This window comes from Solanum lycopersicum, chromosome 12 (genome assembly GCF_036512215.1).
Source record: "Solanum lycopersicum chromosome 12, SLM_r2.1".
NCBI lineage: Eukaryota > Viridiplantae > Streptophyta > Magnoliopsida > Solanales > Solanaceae > Solanum > Solanum lycopersicum.
In genome coordinates, this window is record NC_090811.1 from 39156736 (window position 1) to 39174237 (window position 17502).

General features: G+C 36.6%; 1 protein-coding gene across 1 annotated transcript; it reads right to left on the bottom strand.

The window, feature by feature from the left end:
* Positions 1-695: 695 nt before the first annotated feature.
* LOC138340353 (uncharacterized) lies at positions 696-4018 on the bottom strand. Its single transcript, XM_069292068.1, has 4 exons — positions 3563-4018; positions 2900-3472; positions 1990-2061; positions 696-917 (listed from the first exon to the last, which is right to left on the bottom strand). Exons 1-4 carry the CDS (start codon positions 4016-4018, stop codon positions 696-698), a joined length of 1323 nt encoding a protein of 440 aa, XP_069148169.1.
* Between the last annotated feature and the right edge of the window lie 13484 nt (positions 4019-17502).

The window sequence follows — 17502 nt, forward strand, 5'->3', positions numbered from 1 at the left end:
CAGCGCCATCCACCTCTTGGTGGTCTCTCTCAGCGATGAATCATGCAAGAATTGGCAATTTTTGACTATTTTCCAGCAGTAGTAAAACTCGGCGGTAAGAGGGGTCCGGTTGGCATCAACATTCTCACTGTAGAGATATCAACGAATGGTAGGCAGGGAGATATCAACCTGAATGCCACGTACACGGACATCATCAAGTTGGGCCTGTTTTGCGGGAGAAGCCTGCCTATCAATCTTTGATCTGATATTAGTCACGTAGGAGGCGTAGAACTCTTGGACCAACTCTTCACTATAACGTCCCAAAGAACGACTGTTTACACTAGTCGATGTCTAGTGAAGAGATTGTGGATATCTGGCATAATTGGGAGACTTCCCGTAAGGACCAGCCTCTCCAATGTAAGGGTCCATGTCATGACTCATTTATCATTCAGAAACTTTGCGTCTGAAAAAACTTGATACGGCCCATCGACACACCACCGATTGGTCTGGTCGGCAACTAGGGTAAGAGCACGAGTCGGTGATCCAGGTCTGGATTCAGAACTGTCACCCTCATTAGACGAGGCCGACTATGTATCTTTGGCGGGTGAAGGGACTTTAGTAGACCTGGAGGCTTCCTCTGACCATGAAACTCCTAAGGAGCCAGACGCTCCTTCTTCATGAGTAGCTGACCTTGAAGGTGTGCCGGTCAGTGTGCACTACTCATGAGATTGAGAGGGAATTACTACGCCGGACGCCACCTTTTTGGGCGTAGCTCTGGCAGCACGGGCATCTCGGGATGGAGTGGCAGTGCCTCGGGGCACATACTCGGTGTCACTCTCATCATCAGAGCCAATGACCAGGCGGACAGATGAGGTGACAGACTTTGATCGCCCACGTGCATAAAATCGATATTGTTCTGGTGCCATAATAGATAGTACCTGTAAAGAATCAGTATTAGTATCAGAAAGAGCGAGCAAAAACGAAAAAAATATATGAGCTAAGCTGTCATGATTTCTATGTAGTAACAGTGAAACACGAGGGACTCGGTGATAGTTCGTCGTGAGTGCGTCGGACCGTCATGGTGTCCGTCATGTCTTACTTCAATTATGTTGATGTGGAGACCCCTGAAAGAATATTTCTAACAAGTATGATGGGATAAGCAAGACAGGACATCGTGACAATGACGGTCCATCGTCAATTTCTGTCGTGGAGACCCATAGGAGAGGGGTCTCTGACAGTCATGACAGTTGAACAGTATGGAACTTCGAGGGTATAATGGTCCATCGTAGATGTCCGTCAGAATACACTTAGAAAAAGTATGGAGACCCTTAGTAAATGGTTCTTTGATCGTCGAGACGGATGTGCAGGACAAACCGTCAAGGGTATGACGGTCCGTCGTAGGTTTCCGTCAGAGGACACTTGGAAAAAGTTGGAGACCCTTAGGAACAGAGTCTCTGACAACCAGAACAGTTGTGTAGGACGGACCGTCGAGGGTATGACGGTCCATCGTATATGTCTGTAAGAGGACACATAGAAAAAGTGAGAGACCCTTAGGATTAGGGTCTCTGACAACTAGAACGGTTGAGCAGGACGGACCGTCAGTTAAATGATGGTCCGTTGCATGTGTCCGTTGGTGGACACTTGGAGAAAATTTGACAGTGAGGTGATGGGGGTGGTGGGTCAGACCCTATGACGGTCCATCATGGGAACGACGGTCCGTCATCGGGGTCTCGTTCTTTCATTCAGTGACAGAACTGAGGATTCCACAATCATCCCCTATGACCCAAACGGATTTTTTAGTGTTTATCCTACATGTGTCTAACCCAAATACCTAGTAAACTAGCAATTCTAAAGCACCAATTTCTTGAGTTTTAACAAGGCAACTTCGAGGATTCTTAACCTAGGTCAGACAGAATTTGTATTAAATAATGAACCATCAATAAGAAATAGGCTAATACTAATTCATAAACACAAATGCAATGTAAATTGGTAGAAATCAGAGACACGTACCTGAGAATTTGAGAAAACTAAGTGAGGAAGGTACTTGGTGATCAAGAAGAGAACCACAGCAGCACTCTCCGACTAGTAAAGAATGGATTTTGGTAATTGGTGAATTTGGGGAACTGATCGATTGAAAGAGCGGTAGGAATTGGGAAGTTTAAAAGAGAGGGAATGGGAGAAAGAGGGAAAGAAACCCTTAAAATGAAGGGGTTTGGGATTTATAGGTTGAAAATTTTTAAAAGCTCCTAGCCAGGTCGGGTCGGGTAAGCTCATTAATGAAGCGACGAGTCCCCGACGACGGTCAATCGCAATTGCAAAGGTCGAGCATTGTTTCCATCGCTTGGTCGCTAGTTTTGAAAAGAAAAGAAGGATGTTCCAGGAAACGAAGAATTTATGCAACGGTCCATCGTGTTCGTGTTAGGATGTCGATGGATCCGTCTGTGACTGCTGTAGAGTGATTTTCTGCAGAATTTCTTTGTAATGTGCCTGAAAATTTAAAACCCATTTTAGTAGAAAATGCTACCATTATTAGAAAGAAAAACTATAAGTATTGAGTTGCCTCCCAACAGGCACCTGATTTAACGTCGCGGCACGATTGAGGACACTTGATTACTCAGCCTTAATCAAGATGGTATGCCTCGATCACTTCATTTGTTGATTCAGTATGCCCTAAATAGAGTTTTGTTCGTTCTCCATTCACCTTAAACCGCACCCCACCTTGGTTTCTAACTCAACTTGTCCATGAGGGAATAATTACGTAATCAACTAAGGGCCAATCCATCTAGACTTGAGCTTGCCTGGAATCCAACGCAACCTAGATTTTTTCTAAAAGCACCAAATCCCCAACCATAAACTCTCGTTATTCACTTTTAAGGTCATAATCCTTCTAAATCTTGTCATTGTAGGATATAGCAGATACCAATTGGAGCTCGCGACTATACCTCATAGACCTACAAATGTTGAAGGTCACTTCTTCATTGTTCAACAAAAATTTCATCTGCTTCTTTTCCATATAAACTAAGTCTCTACTCATATCAAGGAATGGTCTCCCAAGAATAATAGGCACTTCAAAATCAAGAATAACAAAATCTGCTGGAAATATTAATGACTCCACTTTTAATAGCATATTGTGGAGTATCCCTATAGGCCTTTTCATTGTTGGATAGCCAATTAGTAACCGCATGGCTCTGAGCTTTGGGTCACCCAAACCCAACTTTTTGTAGATCGAGAGGGTCATGAGATTTATGCTTGCCTCCTGATCACCTAATGCTTTCGCAAAATGTAATGACCCGACTCTACAAGGAAAAACGAATGCACCCGAATCTTCTTTCTTATGTATGAGAGATCTTGTAGCAATATCACTACAAAAATGCATTCTATCATCAGCCTCAAAAGTGACCGGTCTTCTCTTTATAACCAAATCTTTCATAAACATGGCATAACCGGGAATTTTTTTAAGAGCTTCTACCAAAGGGACATTGATAGAAAGTTGCTTCAATGTTGTTATAAACGCGGATATTTACCATCCTCTGTATTTTTCACTAATCTCTCAGGAAAGGGGGGGTCTAGGCATAGGAATTACCTTTATGCGCACTTCAACATCTTTTCCAGTGTTATCTTCTACCTTACCACTACCCTCTATAACCTTATCATTATCTTTTATCATCTCTTTCTCCTTAGATTGCGTAGGTGGTTCAATGGTCTGCTTACCACCCCGAGTAATGATTGTCATACAATGTCCGTCATTTTTTGGTTTTTGGATAGCGTTTCTATGAAGAGTTGCTGGTTGCCGTGTGTTCACAGTCGTAGATAATTGGGTCTTTTGGAACTCAATCTGCTTAATTGATATTGCATGTGTATTGACTTTCTTCCCAATACCCGCTAAATCACTCCTTAACTCTTTAATAAGCTCATCATTAGCATCGAACCTCTTCATCATTTTGTGCAACATATCTTCAACACGCGCCATACTAACTCCACAGTTGCTATGAGTAACTTCACGATTTTGAGGAGGGACATAAGGACCATTCCTTTTCATTTTAGTTAGCATAGTTACCCCTATTGAAATTGTTGTCGCGGTTGTAGTTTCCATATCGGACAAAATGACCCTCACGGTTATAGTTACTAGAGATCGGACCTTGGTTTCCTTGAACTTGGCGAATTCTCCTAATTTGAGACTTGGGCACTCAGTCGAAAACCCCCTGTCTTCTCATTTACAGTATAGGAATCCTGCGTATAATAGCATTCATCATTTGGTGATGGTGGTTTAAACAAGTAGTTAACTACATTAATCTTTTCTGTACCTTAGTGAAATGTTTTAATAACAACCCAAGCTCATTTCTCATCTGAGCCATCTCTTCACGAATCTCATATGTGGCTGGGTTGTGAGTGGATTGCACTGCGATGGTATTGCTCCAGTATTTGACTTCCTACTACTCCAAACTTTATTGCTGTGGTAGATTTTCTCTAACTTTTCAGCAATCTCAGCATAAGGACACTCCCCATAAGAACCACATGCTATAGTATCCCAAGAAATACTAACTGACTCTCCTGGTAGTGCCACAAAGTTGTTCACTCTGTCTTTGTGGTTTAGTTTCTTGGAAACCGGGTAGTACTGTGCTAATAAAAGGTCCCTTAGTTGGTTCCAAGTGAAAATTGAGTTAGAAGGGATCTCAGTGAAACAAATAGCAGCCTCTCCCATCAGTGATAGAGGAAACACTTTTAGCCTTATTAGTTCCATGTTGAAGTCAGTCCTCCCTACACAGCTTTTACACACTGCCCTTACCTTAGCTATATGGGCATGTCGATCCTAAGAAGGTAGCCTTGATAACAAACCTCTTGAAGTGAGCATTTGCATCAGGCTACCAGTTACCACAAAGGTGTGGCGTGGTGGTAGAGGGGCCAAACAAGTGTCCCATCGTAGTCTGCTATATTGTCATAGCCTCTCTAGTATTCTTCGGGCCGTGGAGCGGAATTTTGTCCTCTCTGGTGGTTTTCACCCACAGCATCGGGTAACAACTGACCATGAACATCAATTAGAGCTAGGATATTCTTGTTTGGATCATCATCATCAATACCCAAGTTTCGATTCATGTTGCATAGTGTACGCTCTAATTCATGATCGTAGGGAAACAAGGGTTTTCTTCCTCTCCATGTATTTGGCATTCAAGGAAGATAGTTATGCAAGAATAAAAATACAATAAACAAAGTAAAATCACGAAAATATTGACTAAATTATAGTTATAAGTTTAAGTTAATCTAAAAGCTACTTTCTCCGTCAGCAGCGCCAAAATTTGATACGCTCAAACATACTTCTCAAATAAGAAGTAAAGTCGTTGTGTCAAGTAAACAACCCAACTAATGAGGTTAGAAGCGTTCCGACGAGGAAAATAGTTCAGACTTAACTTCAATCTATTATTAGTACTATTTAGTCAATTATTTCCTTAGAAAACATACACAATAAGAGGGGGGGTTTAATTTCTAAATGAATGAAAATAACTAGCTAAATTGAAGGAGACAACTAACAGATTCAAATGTTTGAGTTTAATCAATTAAAAAAAGTATCTATGGTTTACGTGTTCCCCACAGGTTCCTAACTTGATAATTCTTACTATAACAATTTTTCCTAGTATCTCGCATGCAAAGTGATAAGTAATGTAGTTCTAGATCATTGGTCCGGCATCTAGAAAATTTCTCTTCGCACCTTGGTCCGGCTACGTGTGTTTCTATACTAACCCTTACCTTTACCTCATATTAAGCATTGTATTCGATATTTGACTATGTTATTACCTCGTACCAATAAATACTAGTCTATTCGATAGTATAAAATAAATCTATGTTTATAATTCTTTTCCTATTATCTACCTCCTTGACCCGACAAGTAGCATTAAGGTGAGTTCTAACGTTGGCCATCTGTTAAAAAGAGTTCTAAGTGAAAGAATTATCAATACATACAAGACACTATTCTAGAATTGTTACTTTAGTTAGGTTTTACCTCTTTATTCGCATATGGTTCCCACAATCCTAGTTATTGAGTTTAGTTAGCCATAGTCATAATCAAAATATTCATATATATGTTATAAGAATTCATGCACTTACTTCAATAAGAAATAATAAAATCCAGAAATTTACTTGATTGGTCGACAAAATCACCAACAATCAACTCCAGAGAAAAGTGTAACAAACCAAGGTGTAAAATCAAAATAATCTCCTCACAAAAAATATACATAAATGTGTCTAATAACAAAGAGTCTAACCCAAAAAATTAGGTTTTTACAACTATTTATAAAATGTAAAAACCTAATAAAAAGAAGCACTCTATTTGCTGGAAATCTGTCAAAACGCGGCAGGGTCGACGGACCTCGCGATGGGTCGTCGTGGACACACGGGCCGTCATGTTCTCTATCATCCCATACTATGCAAATTCTTTTGCTGCTCTCTTCATTACCCTCGACAACAGGTATGGAGGATAGCCACAGGCACAACGGTCCGTCGAGGGTCTCCGTTCCATAACACTTAAACTCTTGAAATTTGGGTACTGCGACTACTTCTCTGATCATCACGACGAACTAGCTGAACGAACTGTCATGGCTACGACGGTCTGTCACGCATTTCGTAACCTCACACTTGGTCAGACTTCCCCATCTTCCTTCAGTAGCTTCAGTACGATGCCACCAACGGACCATCACAGGCACGACGGACCGTCACAAGCTCCGTACGTTGTACTTTTCTGCATTTCTTGCTCAAAAACATCTGTGTTCATCTTTAGCCAGATTTCCTTCAAATAAAGAGAAACTTACATAAAAATTAATACATAAGGCTTTTTGACACACAATAAACTTAAGGAAAAAACATTAAAAATACCATGAAACCACGGTACATTAGAAACAACTACTTTCCCAATAAAGGCTTTAGTGTCATATCATTCAATTCAATACCAACACTCCATAATTCAATATAAATTCTACCACATAGGAAAATCCAACACCAACTACAACACAATCCTAAAACCATTAACTCAAAAATCAATACACCAACTTTATGGTTAAATTAAGAGAATTTGAGAAGACATGGTTTCATTGAATGTACTTTCTAAAAACCATCAATTATCATTAATATCAATATAGTTATTATATAAAACAATTTTATTCAAGAACCCATGCATAGAATCAAAATTAGGGATTTAATGTTTTTAAGAACTTTTAAATTACTTTGAATTGTCGCTTTGACTGAAAGAAGAATCATAGATAAAGAAAACTAATACCTTAATCATCAATATACAAATGAACATTGAGAATAAAACAACAAAAATCATCCTTACTAGCAATCTCAAAGACCTTGACCTTCAACGATAGCTTTAGACAATTTTGGAAGAGAAGAAACTTTGAGGGTTTTGAAATTTTTATTTCTAATTGAGAGTTTGGAGTTTTTGATTGGGGAATGGGTGTATAATGACAAAAAATTAGCATATTGTACGCCCCTAAATACCCAAAACACCCCTATATTAGTTGCATCTTTTTAATTACGTCTAACTTCACTTTAAAAAGATGCCACCAAATCTGGGACATGGCTGTGCGTCACGATTTCAACTCCAAATATTAGTTTTTAAATCATTTTTAGACACTTATCAGCATGACAAACCTGCTTCATGGAGCCCAGTTTTTAGCATTTAAGTTCCATCCGTGCGACGCACGATAGACCCTAAAAACCTACTGCCTTAGCAGCTTCGTTGGCCCATGTTTGGGTCCTTCTGAAGGACTCTTAGGGTGTTCCTCGGGAGTTCATACTCGAAGGTTTTGACACAAAACATATTCATACAAACTCTATAGTCACCTCCACTGATTTTTTATACTAAACAACACATAAAAACATGCACAACATAACAAGACACACCAACATGTAAAAGGCTAGTTTTCGAACATCTTGATCGTCCTTTGAAGTTTTACTTTGACACTCTTTATAACATACTTCAAAAGCTATTATTAATTATTTTAAAAAGTTATCAAATCATCAAAACCCAAGTGAATCTGTTGTCTAGTCCTAGTTCAGTTTTCGGGTCGTTACATTATCCCCCACTTGGGAACATTCTTCATCGAATGACACTTAAACAATTAATGTGAAAACCACCAAAGCAAACATCCCACATTCATGTATACACTATGATAAAACATACACACAGTTATTAGGAACATCACTACATAAAAAAGGCCCAAACAACTTCATGCAATTCAAAAAAGTAGAGCTACGTCTACAAACGCCTTAAGCATCATTCTTTATCATTTCTGATGCTATTGGAGGAAATTCATTCTCTAAGTAACATCATGCTCGTTTAAACGTAATTTAGAACATTATGTTATTTCTCATCAAGAACAATCATGCAACATGTTCAATAAGACACTTTCAAGCAATTTTCTCATAAAGCTCAACATGCAACTTCTCGATAACACAATAAGCATACTCAACAAGTTAACTCATGTACTATTTAGTCATGTTCACAATTTAACCTCATGAAAATAATAAATCTACACTAATTGCACATGAACATGAGGGAATAAAATACATGAGAACTTATTTTTTCATTATCAAGAATTCAACCAACACATACATATCATAAGGAGTATATTGGAAACTCATTTTTTCTTTCACAAAAAACTCTAACATGAACAAAAGTACTCTGAACTCTTTTAGTCTTGATTTGTCGCATAAATAAAAGGTAAGGATATTTAATCCTCAGCAACCTTTCTAATCCACATACCATCCCCCGCATAAGACAAATCCATCTTAGGTCAACATTAACATACCACCAAAATTCCCAATCAAGAAACCATCAATGGTACCAATACAATTCTTTACCAACTCTTCTATTCACTCTACCTCTTTAATTAACAATATAAATCAAACCTAATTCATGAAAATCAAAGACTCTAAAAGTCCTTACCACCTAGCAAAAACATCCCCTACTTAGGAGAAACTCCTACTATTACAACCCTCAAAATGAACTACGATGATATAAATATTCACATGTGTTTAATGACTTAGTTTCTTGTGAAAATGTTGAGTTTTGACTTAGAAAATCTACTTTGGAGAGTTTTGACATTGAACATCAAAGCAACCACGAAATTCGAAGACTAGTCTAATGTGTTTTGGAGTATTGATCTGATGTATTGTGGTTCAATTCTTGTTTGAATGAGGTGAGTGAGTCAATGTCAAAGCACGTGTTGGAATCGACGTGGTAAGACCCACTTTAATGATTTTTTAAGGTGTTTGGGATTGTGTCAAGCCAAGGGACAAAGGTCCTTATCCAAAGGCCAAGGATTTCAACCTTGGCTCAATAATGCCTCAAGTCTCCACGAGTTACTTCACAACCAGTGGTTATGAACACGGCTCATGAAGGTTGTCATGAAGATTCCTAGGTGGCAAATGAGGCAAGGCATTCTTGCCTAGCCACTGCCCCTACATTCATAGAACACTTCATGGCCAGTGGTCTTGTCTAGAGCATTTGAACATTGTTGTTTAGGTTCCTTATAATCATGGGTCTTATCAGGACAATGTTGTCCACCACGGGTATTCAAATTTTCCATGAAACACCTTCACTAACCGTGAAGGTGGATGTGCTCCCTAGGCGGGCTGCCTTAGTTTTGAATAATTGAGTAATTTAGTTTTTATTATTTATTAAGTGCGGTTGATTTTAATTTTTATACCATTACTATGTATAGTTTTATGTCCTAAAACTAATATTTTACACATTTCTTTCAATTACCCAAATAAAAGACCCTCCTCTCCAAAAAACACTCTCAAAACTGAAGGAAGAAGATGAAGATAGAGATGAGGTCTACGGTTTCATTTCAAGATTTTTATTATTTAAATTTCTTTGGAATAATTAATAAAAAGGTATGGTAGTTATAAATCTTATGTACTGTATCACCTTAGAGCCAATTTCAAACAGATTTCAAAGATTTCAATTTTTATGAAAAAGTTCAATTTTAACGCTAACTCATGGGTTCTTGCTTCAAAAAATTTCAAATCATTAAATATAATATAATTGATGTTAAATTAATGTGTTACACTGAAAATGTCCATGAATTCTTTATTTTAAAAAATCCCTAAATTTGGCATGTGAAGTGGGTTTATTGCTTCTGATCTAATGTTGATAGACTTGAGTTTAGCTTATGTTGTATTGTTGATTTCAATGGTTACCGATTATATTATATTGTGTATTGTTGTAGATATCAAGGAATTGGAATCTTGGCGGGTAAGTTGACCTAATTCCCTTACTAATGTATAATTGCTATAGAAATTGCTCTTGTGTAGTATGGTCCACTTATGATGGCAGTATTAACTTCTTGTTGTTATTGTGATCATGCCCTTTTCGGAATTATTATGTATATTATGGCAGTATCATGTTATGGTGAGTGTGACTATATATTTTGAATTTGGTTATATGGTGTAATGTGATCTTGTATAAGAAACTATGGTCTAACTGAATGAATAAAGTTAAGGATGATGTGATATATGTTTGTGATCTTGTATAATGTGGGCATGATGTGTTGAATAGTATATATCTCTAATGTTTACAAGTGATAAGGGTTGACTATTAAAGTCATTACATGTTGAAATGGTGTCTAGCTTCGGTTGACCTTGTTGTCCCTACTTGATACATAATTTCTTCTAGAGTACAAACTCTTGGATTTAATAGACTTAGGTAACTTCTCCTTCATGCGTGAAAGTTAAATGAATGTGATGTCTTGACTTGGTAGGCTTAGGAACCCTTGTCATGTAATTATGAATAAATGAAATCTAGGATCATTAAACTTAAAGTTGCACACTTCTATGAAGGACTAAGGTGAAACCTTGAATATGAAAAGAAGGTTAAGAATGTGAAGCCTTGAATATGAGCAGAAGATTAATAGCGAAGCCTTGAAGTGGTAGACCGATATGATGGTTCCTGCTTGTGGTGAATGATGGACTTAGAGGTAGGTTGGTCAGAACTCCATAAAACCATCCCTAAGGAAGTCATAAGAAATATACAAATGAAAGTTCATCGGTAGCCTTTATGAACCCCTTTTAGGAAATAGTATTATGAGTTTGTAGGGCATGGTGATGGAGCCTTCTCAAATACTCTTGTTGTACTCATAGACCCTCAATACGAAGAATGGAATTGTGATCATCCATAGACTTCTTAAGCATGGAGACATGGAACACCAAATGAGCCGAACCAAAATCACAAGGTAACTTCAACTCATATGCAACCTTGCCAACCCTTTGAATAATTTCATAAGGACCTACATAACAAGGACTAAACTTCCCTTTCTTACCAAATCTCACCACCCCTTTCATAGGTGAAATTTGTACGTACACCTTATCACCATCTACAAACTAGGTGTCTCTTATCCTATGGTTGACATAAGACTTCTTCCAGCTATAGACTATTTTCAATTGATTCCTTATTATATGACCTTTCTCCAAAGTCTTATGAATCAATTTTGGACCCAAAAGTGAAGACTCACCCACTTCAAAAGATCCAATTGGAGACCTACATCTCCTACCATACATGGCCTCAAAAGGAGACACATATATAGATGAATGGTAACTATTGTTCTAAGAAAAATCAACAAAAAGCAAGTGTTTATCCCAATTTCACTTGAAGTCAATTATACAAGCTCTAAGCATATCCTCAAGGTTTTGAATAGTAAGATCTGCTTGACCATCCATTTAAGGATGAAAAGCGGTGCTTATGTTCACCTTGGTACCCAACCCTTTTTGTAATGACCTCCAAAACCTAGATGTGAATTGTGTACCCCTAACTGATATGATGGATAATGGAATACCGTAGTGACACTTAATCTCATTTATGAAGATCATTTCATAATCCTCCGTCAAGTATGTGGATTTGAAAGGAATAAAATAAGCGGATTTGGTCAACCCATCAACAACAAACCATATGGATTCATGTTGCTTTTCTGTTCAAGGCAAACCTACAACGAAATCCATATTAATATCTTCCCACTTCCAAGTGGTAAATTGGATTTCTTTTAATATACTACCTGACTTTTGTTGTTCGGCTTTCACTTGTTAGTAATTTGGACATTTCTTAACAAGTTCCTCTATGTCCCTTTAATCCTTCTCACCAAAAAAACTTCTCTAAGTTCATGATATATCTTTGTAGAATTAAGATGAATGGAATAACGAGTGACACGAGATTCATCAAGAATCTAGTTTCTCAAGTCATTGATATTGGGAACACACAACCTTCCTTGATGCCTCAAAACACCATCACCCCATAAAAAGAATTAATCATTAAGCTTACATATAATGGATTCCTTCAACTCCATCAATTCTTGATCAAGGTGTTATTTAGACTTAATGTCAACCACCAAAGATTATTAAGAGTTACGTTGGACTATAAAACAAGCATATGGAGAATGTTCCAATCAAACACCCAATATGGATTTTTATGAACATATTTTAGTAGGTATTTATTGGCTTCCTCTATATGTTTAGTGTGTCTCATGTAGAGTAATCAAAGAAATACCTAGCAAAAGATGTTCATAGGTTAGCCAGATTGGATGTTTGATTTGAAGATCTCTAAATGGTTGGTTAATGGTCCACCATAAATTTGAATCATCTTTGGTGGTTGAGGTGAAGTCTAACTAACACCTTGATCAAGAATTAATGGAGTTTAAGGAATCCATTCTATATAAGCTAAATGAGCCATTCTCCTTAAAAGGGGATGGTGTCTTGAGGTATCAAGGAAGGTTTTGTGTTCCAACTGTAAATGGTTTGAGGAATCGTATTCTTGAGGAAGCTCATGGGTTCTGTTACTCCATTCATACGGGTTCAAAAAATATGTATCATGACCTTAGAAAAGTGTTTTAGTTAAAAGGTTTGAAGAAGGAAATAACGGAATTTGTTGCTATGTTTCCAAATTGCAAACAAGTGAAAGACAAAAATTAAAAGTTGGGTGGTTTACTTCAATAAATCCAAGTTTCTTCTTTGAAGTTGTAACCCATCATTATGGATATTATGATAGGTTTGACTCGAACACAAAAGCAATGTGAGTTATATGGGTGGCTGTGAATTGGTTTACCAGATCCTCTCATTTTATTTAAGTCAAGTCTACCTATTCGGTGAAGGATTATGCAAGGATATTCATAGAGGATATTGTGTGTCGCCACAATATTCCCTTATAGATCATGTCGGATAGGGGTGCACAATTTACATATAGGTTTTAGAGGTTATTCTAAAAAGGGCTGAGTACCAAGTTGAAGTTAAGCATCACTTTTCATCCCCAAAAGTATGGTCAAGTGCACCATACTATTCAAACCCTTGAGGATATGCTTATATATAGTATTATTGATTTCAAGGGATATTGGGATACGGATTTGCCTTTGGTGGAGTTTGCTTACAACAATAGCTACCATTCATCTAAATCTATGGCTCCTTATGAAGCCTTGTATTTTAGGAGATGTAGATATCCAGTTAGATGGTTTGAAGTGGGTGAATCTTTACTTTTTGGTCCCAATATTATTTATAAGTCTTTGGACAAAGATCATATCATAATGAATCGCTTGCAAACAGCCTATAGACGGCAAAGGTATAAGGCCGATCATAGAAGAAGGGACTTATAGTTTAAAGAAGGTGATAAGGACATTTGAGAATTTCAAATATGAAAGGGGTGGTTATATTTGGAAATAAAGTGAAGTTTAGTCCTCGTTATATGGTTCCCTATTAAATCTTGCAAAGGGTTGGTAAGGTTGCCTATGAGTTGAAATTCCCTAGTTAATTGTCTTCGATTCATCTGGTTTTTCATATTTTGATGCTTAAAAAGTGTATCGGTGATCGCGAGTAAATTATTCCAATTAATGGTCTTGGTGTGTAATATAAACTCTCTGATGAGGAGGTTCGAGTTCAAATTCTTTAAAAACAAATAAAGAGGTTCCATAAAGGTATTATGGAAGAACCACCTAGTTGAGTGTGCAACATGGGAGGCCGAAGCCGACGTGAAGTCCCGTTAACCTCATCTATTTGATAACTATGGTTATTAATTCCAATTAATAATGAAAATAATTACAAAAATTTAAGGTTCTTTATTTTTGGTAAAGTTTTGCAAAAATGTGCATTTTTGGTGTCATTGCAGTGAAGTTAAAGTGAAATTGTGCATATTGACTTAAGATTTTCGCAATTCTTCTTGTTTTGAGTTATGTTGTGTATCTTTATATGGCAAGACTTTATGAAATGATATTGAGCACGTCGGTAAGTTGATCTTTTGCATAATTGACTCAAATATGGTATGTTGAACTCATGTTGTTGTTGTGGGAACGAAATTCCTCAATATGTTATTTTGAGACTTATAGATGGTAATTGATGTTTTGAATTTCTATGGATAAATGTCATGATTGAGGTTGTAACTCATGTTTTCATGCACCGTAGATTGGTTGGGATGCTAATGTTGAGTCTATTCCTTCCATTCAAATGAATTGAGTGTCATTGAGGGATGAATGTTCCTAAGGGGGGATAATGTAACACTTCGAAAGTATAAGACGTGTTCTAGAGACTAACTTAGGTGTCAAAAGTTTTAGACACTGTTTTATGTCAATTTTAACGAATATGAGTCATTTGGGTAATTATGAATAAAAACGTCAAAGAATGTTCTATTTGGCTATGTTTTAGGAGTCAAAAATTTGTGAATTTTTGTTGAAGGGTTTCTAAAATGTATTAGAGTTACTTCATAGTCAAAACGTCCGGGCACGATTCCCCAAATAACATCCAAGGGCCCTTGAGGAGGACCCTAGCATTTCGGCAAAAAGCTGCAAAAAGGCTGTGTGCAAAAGAGTGCAATCGACGAATCATGTACCAATCGACGGGGAGTCAATGAAAACCATCGATATTCACCTATCCAAATCCTTTGGAGGCCTATTTTTACAAGTCTCTGAACTCAATGACGAATGTGCAGCATAGAAGTGAATAGTGTTCGTCAATAGACATATGATCCATAGATCGTATTTCATTTGTGGAACCACTGTTTTGCTGCACATATTTATTTAGTTCATTTAATTAGTTGGCTTATTTAGGAGTTTAATTATGGATTAGGTGAGGTATTATTAAGTTAATTAACAAGCTTTATAAAGACCCTAACCTAATTAGACTAACCTAAGCTCTCATAAATTAAAAAAAACTTTCTTCCTTCTATCTTCTTTTTCTCTCATGTTGAAGAAATCCATAAAAGTCAAGGTGAAGGTGGGTTCTAGGGCTGAAATAAGGAATTTTTTCCATCAATATGGGATTCCTTTCACCTTTGGGACTCCTTTCCCCAAAGGGTTCCATCAAATTGATTTCCAATGTATGTAATTCAAGTGGGTCTTTTCCAATCTCGAAATTGATTTTCTTAATTACTTTGTTTTTAATTTTTTTTGCATGTTATGAATAGATTGACATGTATTATAACTCAATTATGTTATTTATTGATGGATTAGTCTAGTTTGTAGAAGATGACCTATTCCCCTTAACACTAGGTTGTGATTTTGATATGAATTTTCTAATGTTGGTTCAATTGAATTTTTTATTGGTTGAATTACTACTACATGTTGTTATTATATAAATTATAAATTGATTAGGATGAATTATAGTCCTATTATATTATTCTTGTGTAATCCATCTAGATTATGACTTTGACTTAAGTCTCTTATCTTTAGCTATGAACTAGGAATGGATTTTGATGTAGTGGTTCAATTGGCTTAATTATGACGATTAGTTATTGTTGAGCGATGATATCATTCAATTATTGGGTTTATTTAAGGACTGATGGTAAGACCATAATTATGAATCATGAAGGATACTTGATAAGTCTTGTGATCCCTATTCTTTACTTCAATTGTGGTAAATTGTTATTAAGTGATGATATTGCATTGAAGTATAATTTGTATCAAGATTGATAGGGTTCGTATGATGTTTAATTGAAATACATTTACTATGGTATGTGATGTGTTTGTTAAAATGTAAATGTTATGATGATAGTGACACATTACATTGTATCTTATCATGATGTGACTACGTACATATGTTAACCTCGCTTATATGGATTGTAATTAAAGTACTATACTCTTGCAATTCTTATTGAGCTACGATGATGATGATTATACAAGGTATAGACTCTATCACACACATTAAGCTATGATGATAAATAAAGACATTCATGACATTTCAAAAGGGACTCTAGCTTAGAATCGAGTGAGCTAGAGTGAGGATGTCCCTTCCAACATAGGGAAGGTAGGATCACTATTGTACACTTGAAATAGGAGACCATAATGCATGTAGCATAAAGAGGGACCCAACTATATCTCTTAGTTCATAAAATATGTAGTCCCCATAGGAATACTAGCTAGTTGATCTACGTAGTTGCTATGTTCATACTTTGGTACTACCTTACCAAGTAGTCCGCTTTCCTTGAATTTAGGGTTCCATGACACCATATTCCAAATTGTCTCATATGCTTTATGTCGGTTAAGGAAAGATGTTCCCAAAAGGTAAAGATGAATTCAAGGAATGAACTCTAATTACGTTAACCTAAGGGGTTTATCTTAGTCTAGGTAGGGGTATGAGACTCTACCTAGATGTTGCACTAGTTAGCCTTGAGGGAAGTCTTAAGAGGATGTTTATATATATATATATATATATATACTTATAGTGGTACATGATATGTATATGATGGTCTTGCACACTCGTGGTGTCTTATCATGTTAAATTAACATATACTTATGTGTGTGGTCTCTATGTCTAAAGTATGAAAACGGTATGTACTCTTGAATAACATGCTATGTGAAGTTGGACATTGTTCATGGTTCTTGTTTAGTTTACTTGATTCAGTAAGGTTATCGGGCTTTGCTTAGACATTGCACTTGTTGACTTAATGAGTGTTCATGAGTAATAATCGTGCTTTGGTTATGTTTTAATCAACCCTTATTCATGCTTGTTGCTATTATAACTTGATGATAGTGTTTCTTTGAATATTCATACAATTATATGATATGCATATTTACCTGACTAGACTTGACATTGTTGGTCTTGTGATTTACTTGCTTATTACCTAATGAATATGTTCTGTTGATTGGTATGGTCTTCTTGAATATGCAAATTTCTTTCTAAATGAAAAATAGCATATTTCAATAAATTGTCCATGTTTAGCATAATTTCATGATATGTGTTCATATGGTCTCATACTTAGTACAAGTGGTGTAATAACCCCATTTTATCCCTTTTCCCCCAATATTTTAGGTTCCGATCATTGAAGTACTTTGAGACGACTTTGAAGGAGGACTTGAAATTCTCATTCATCCAAGTTGTGTAGGTCTTCAATTTCCGAGGTCAATGCCAATATCAAGCTTAGGAAGTTTTTCTAGTTTTAAGACTCCTATGTTCTTTGATTTTCATTTGAGCAATAAACTTGTATAGCATATATGTGGCTCTATTACATTGATGTATGGGCAGGCCCAAATTTTTATACTCTTGATAGATGATTATGATATG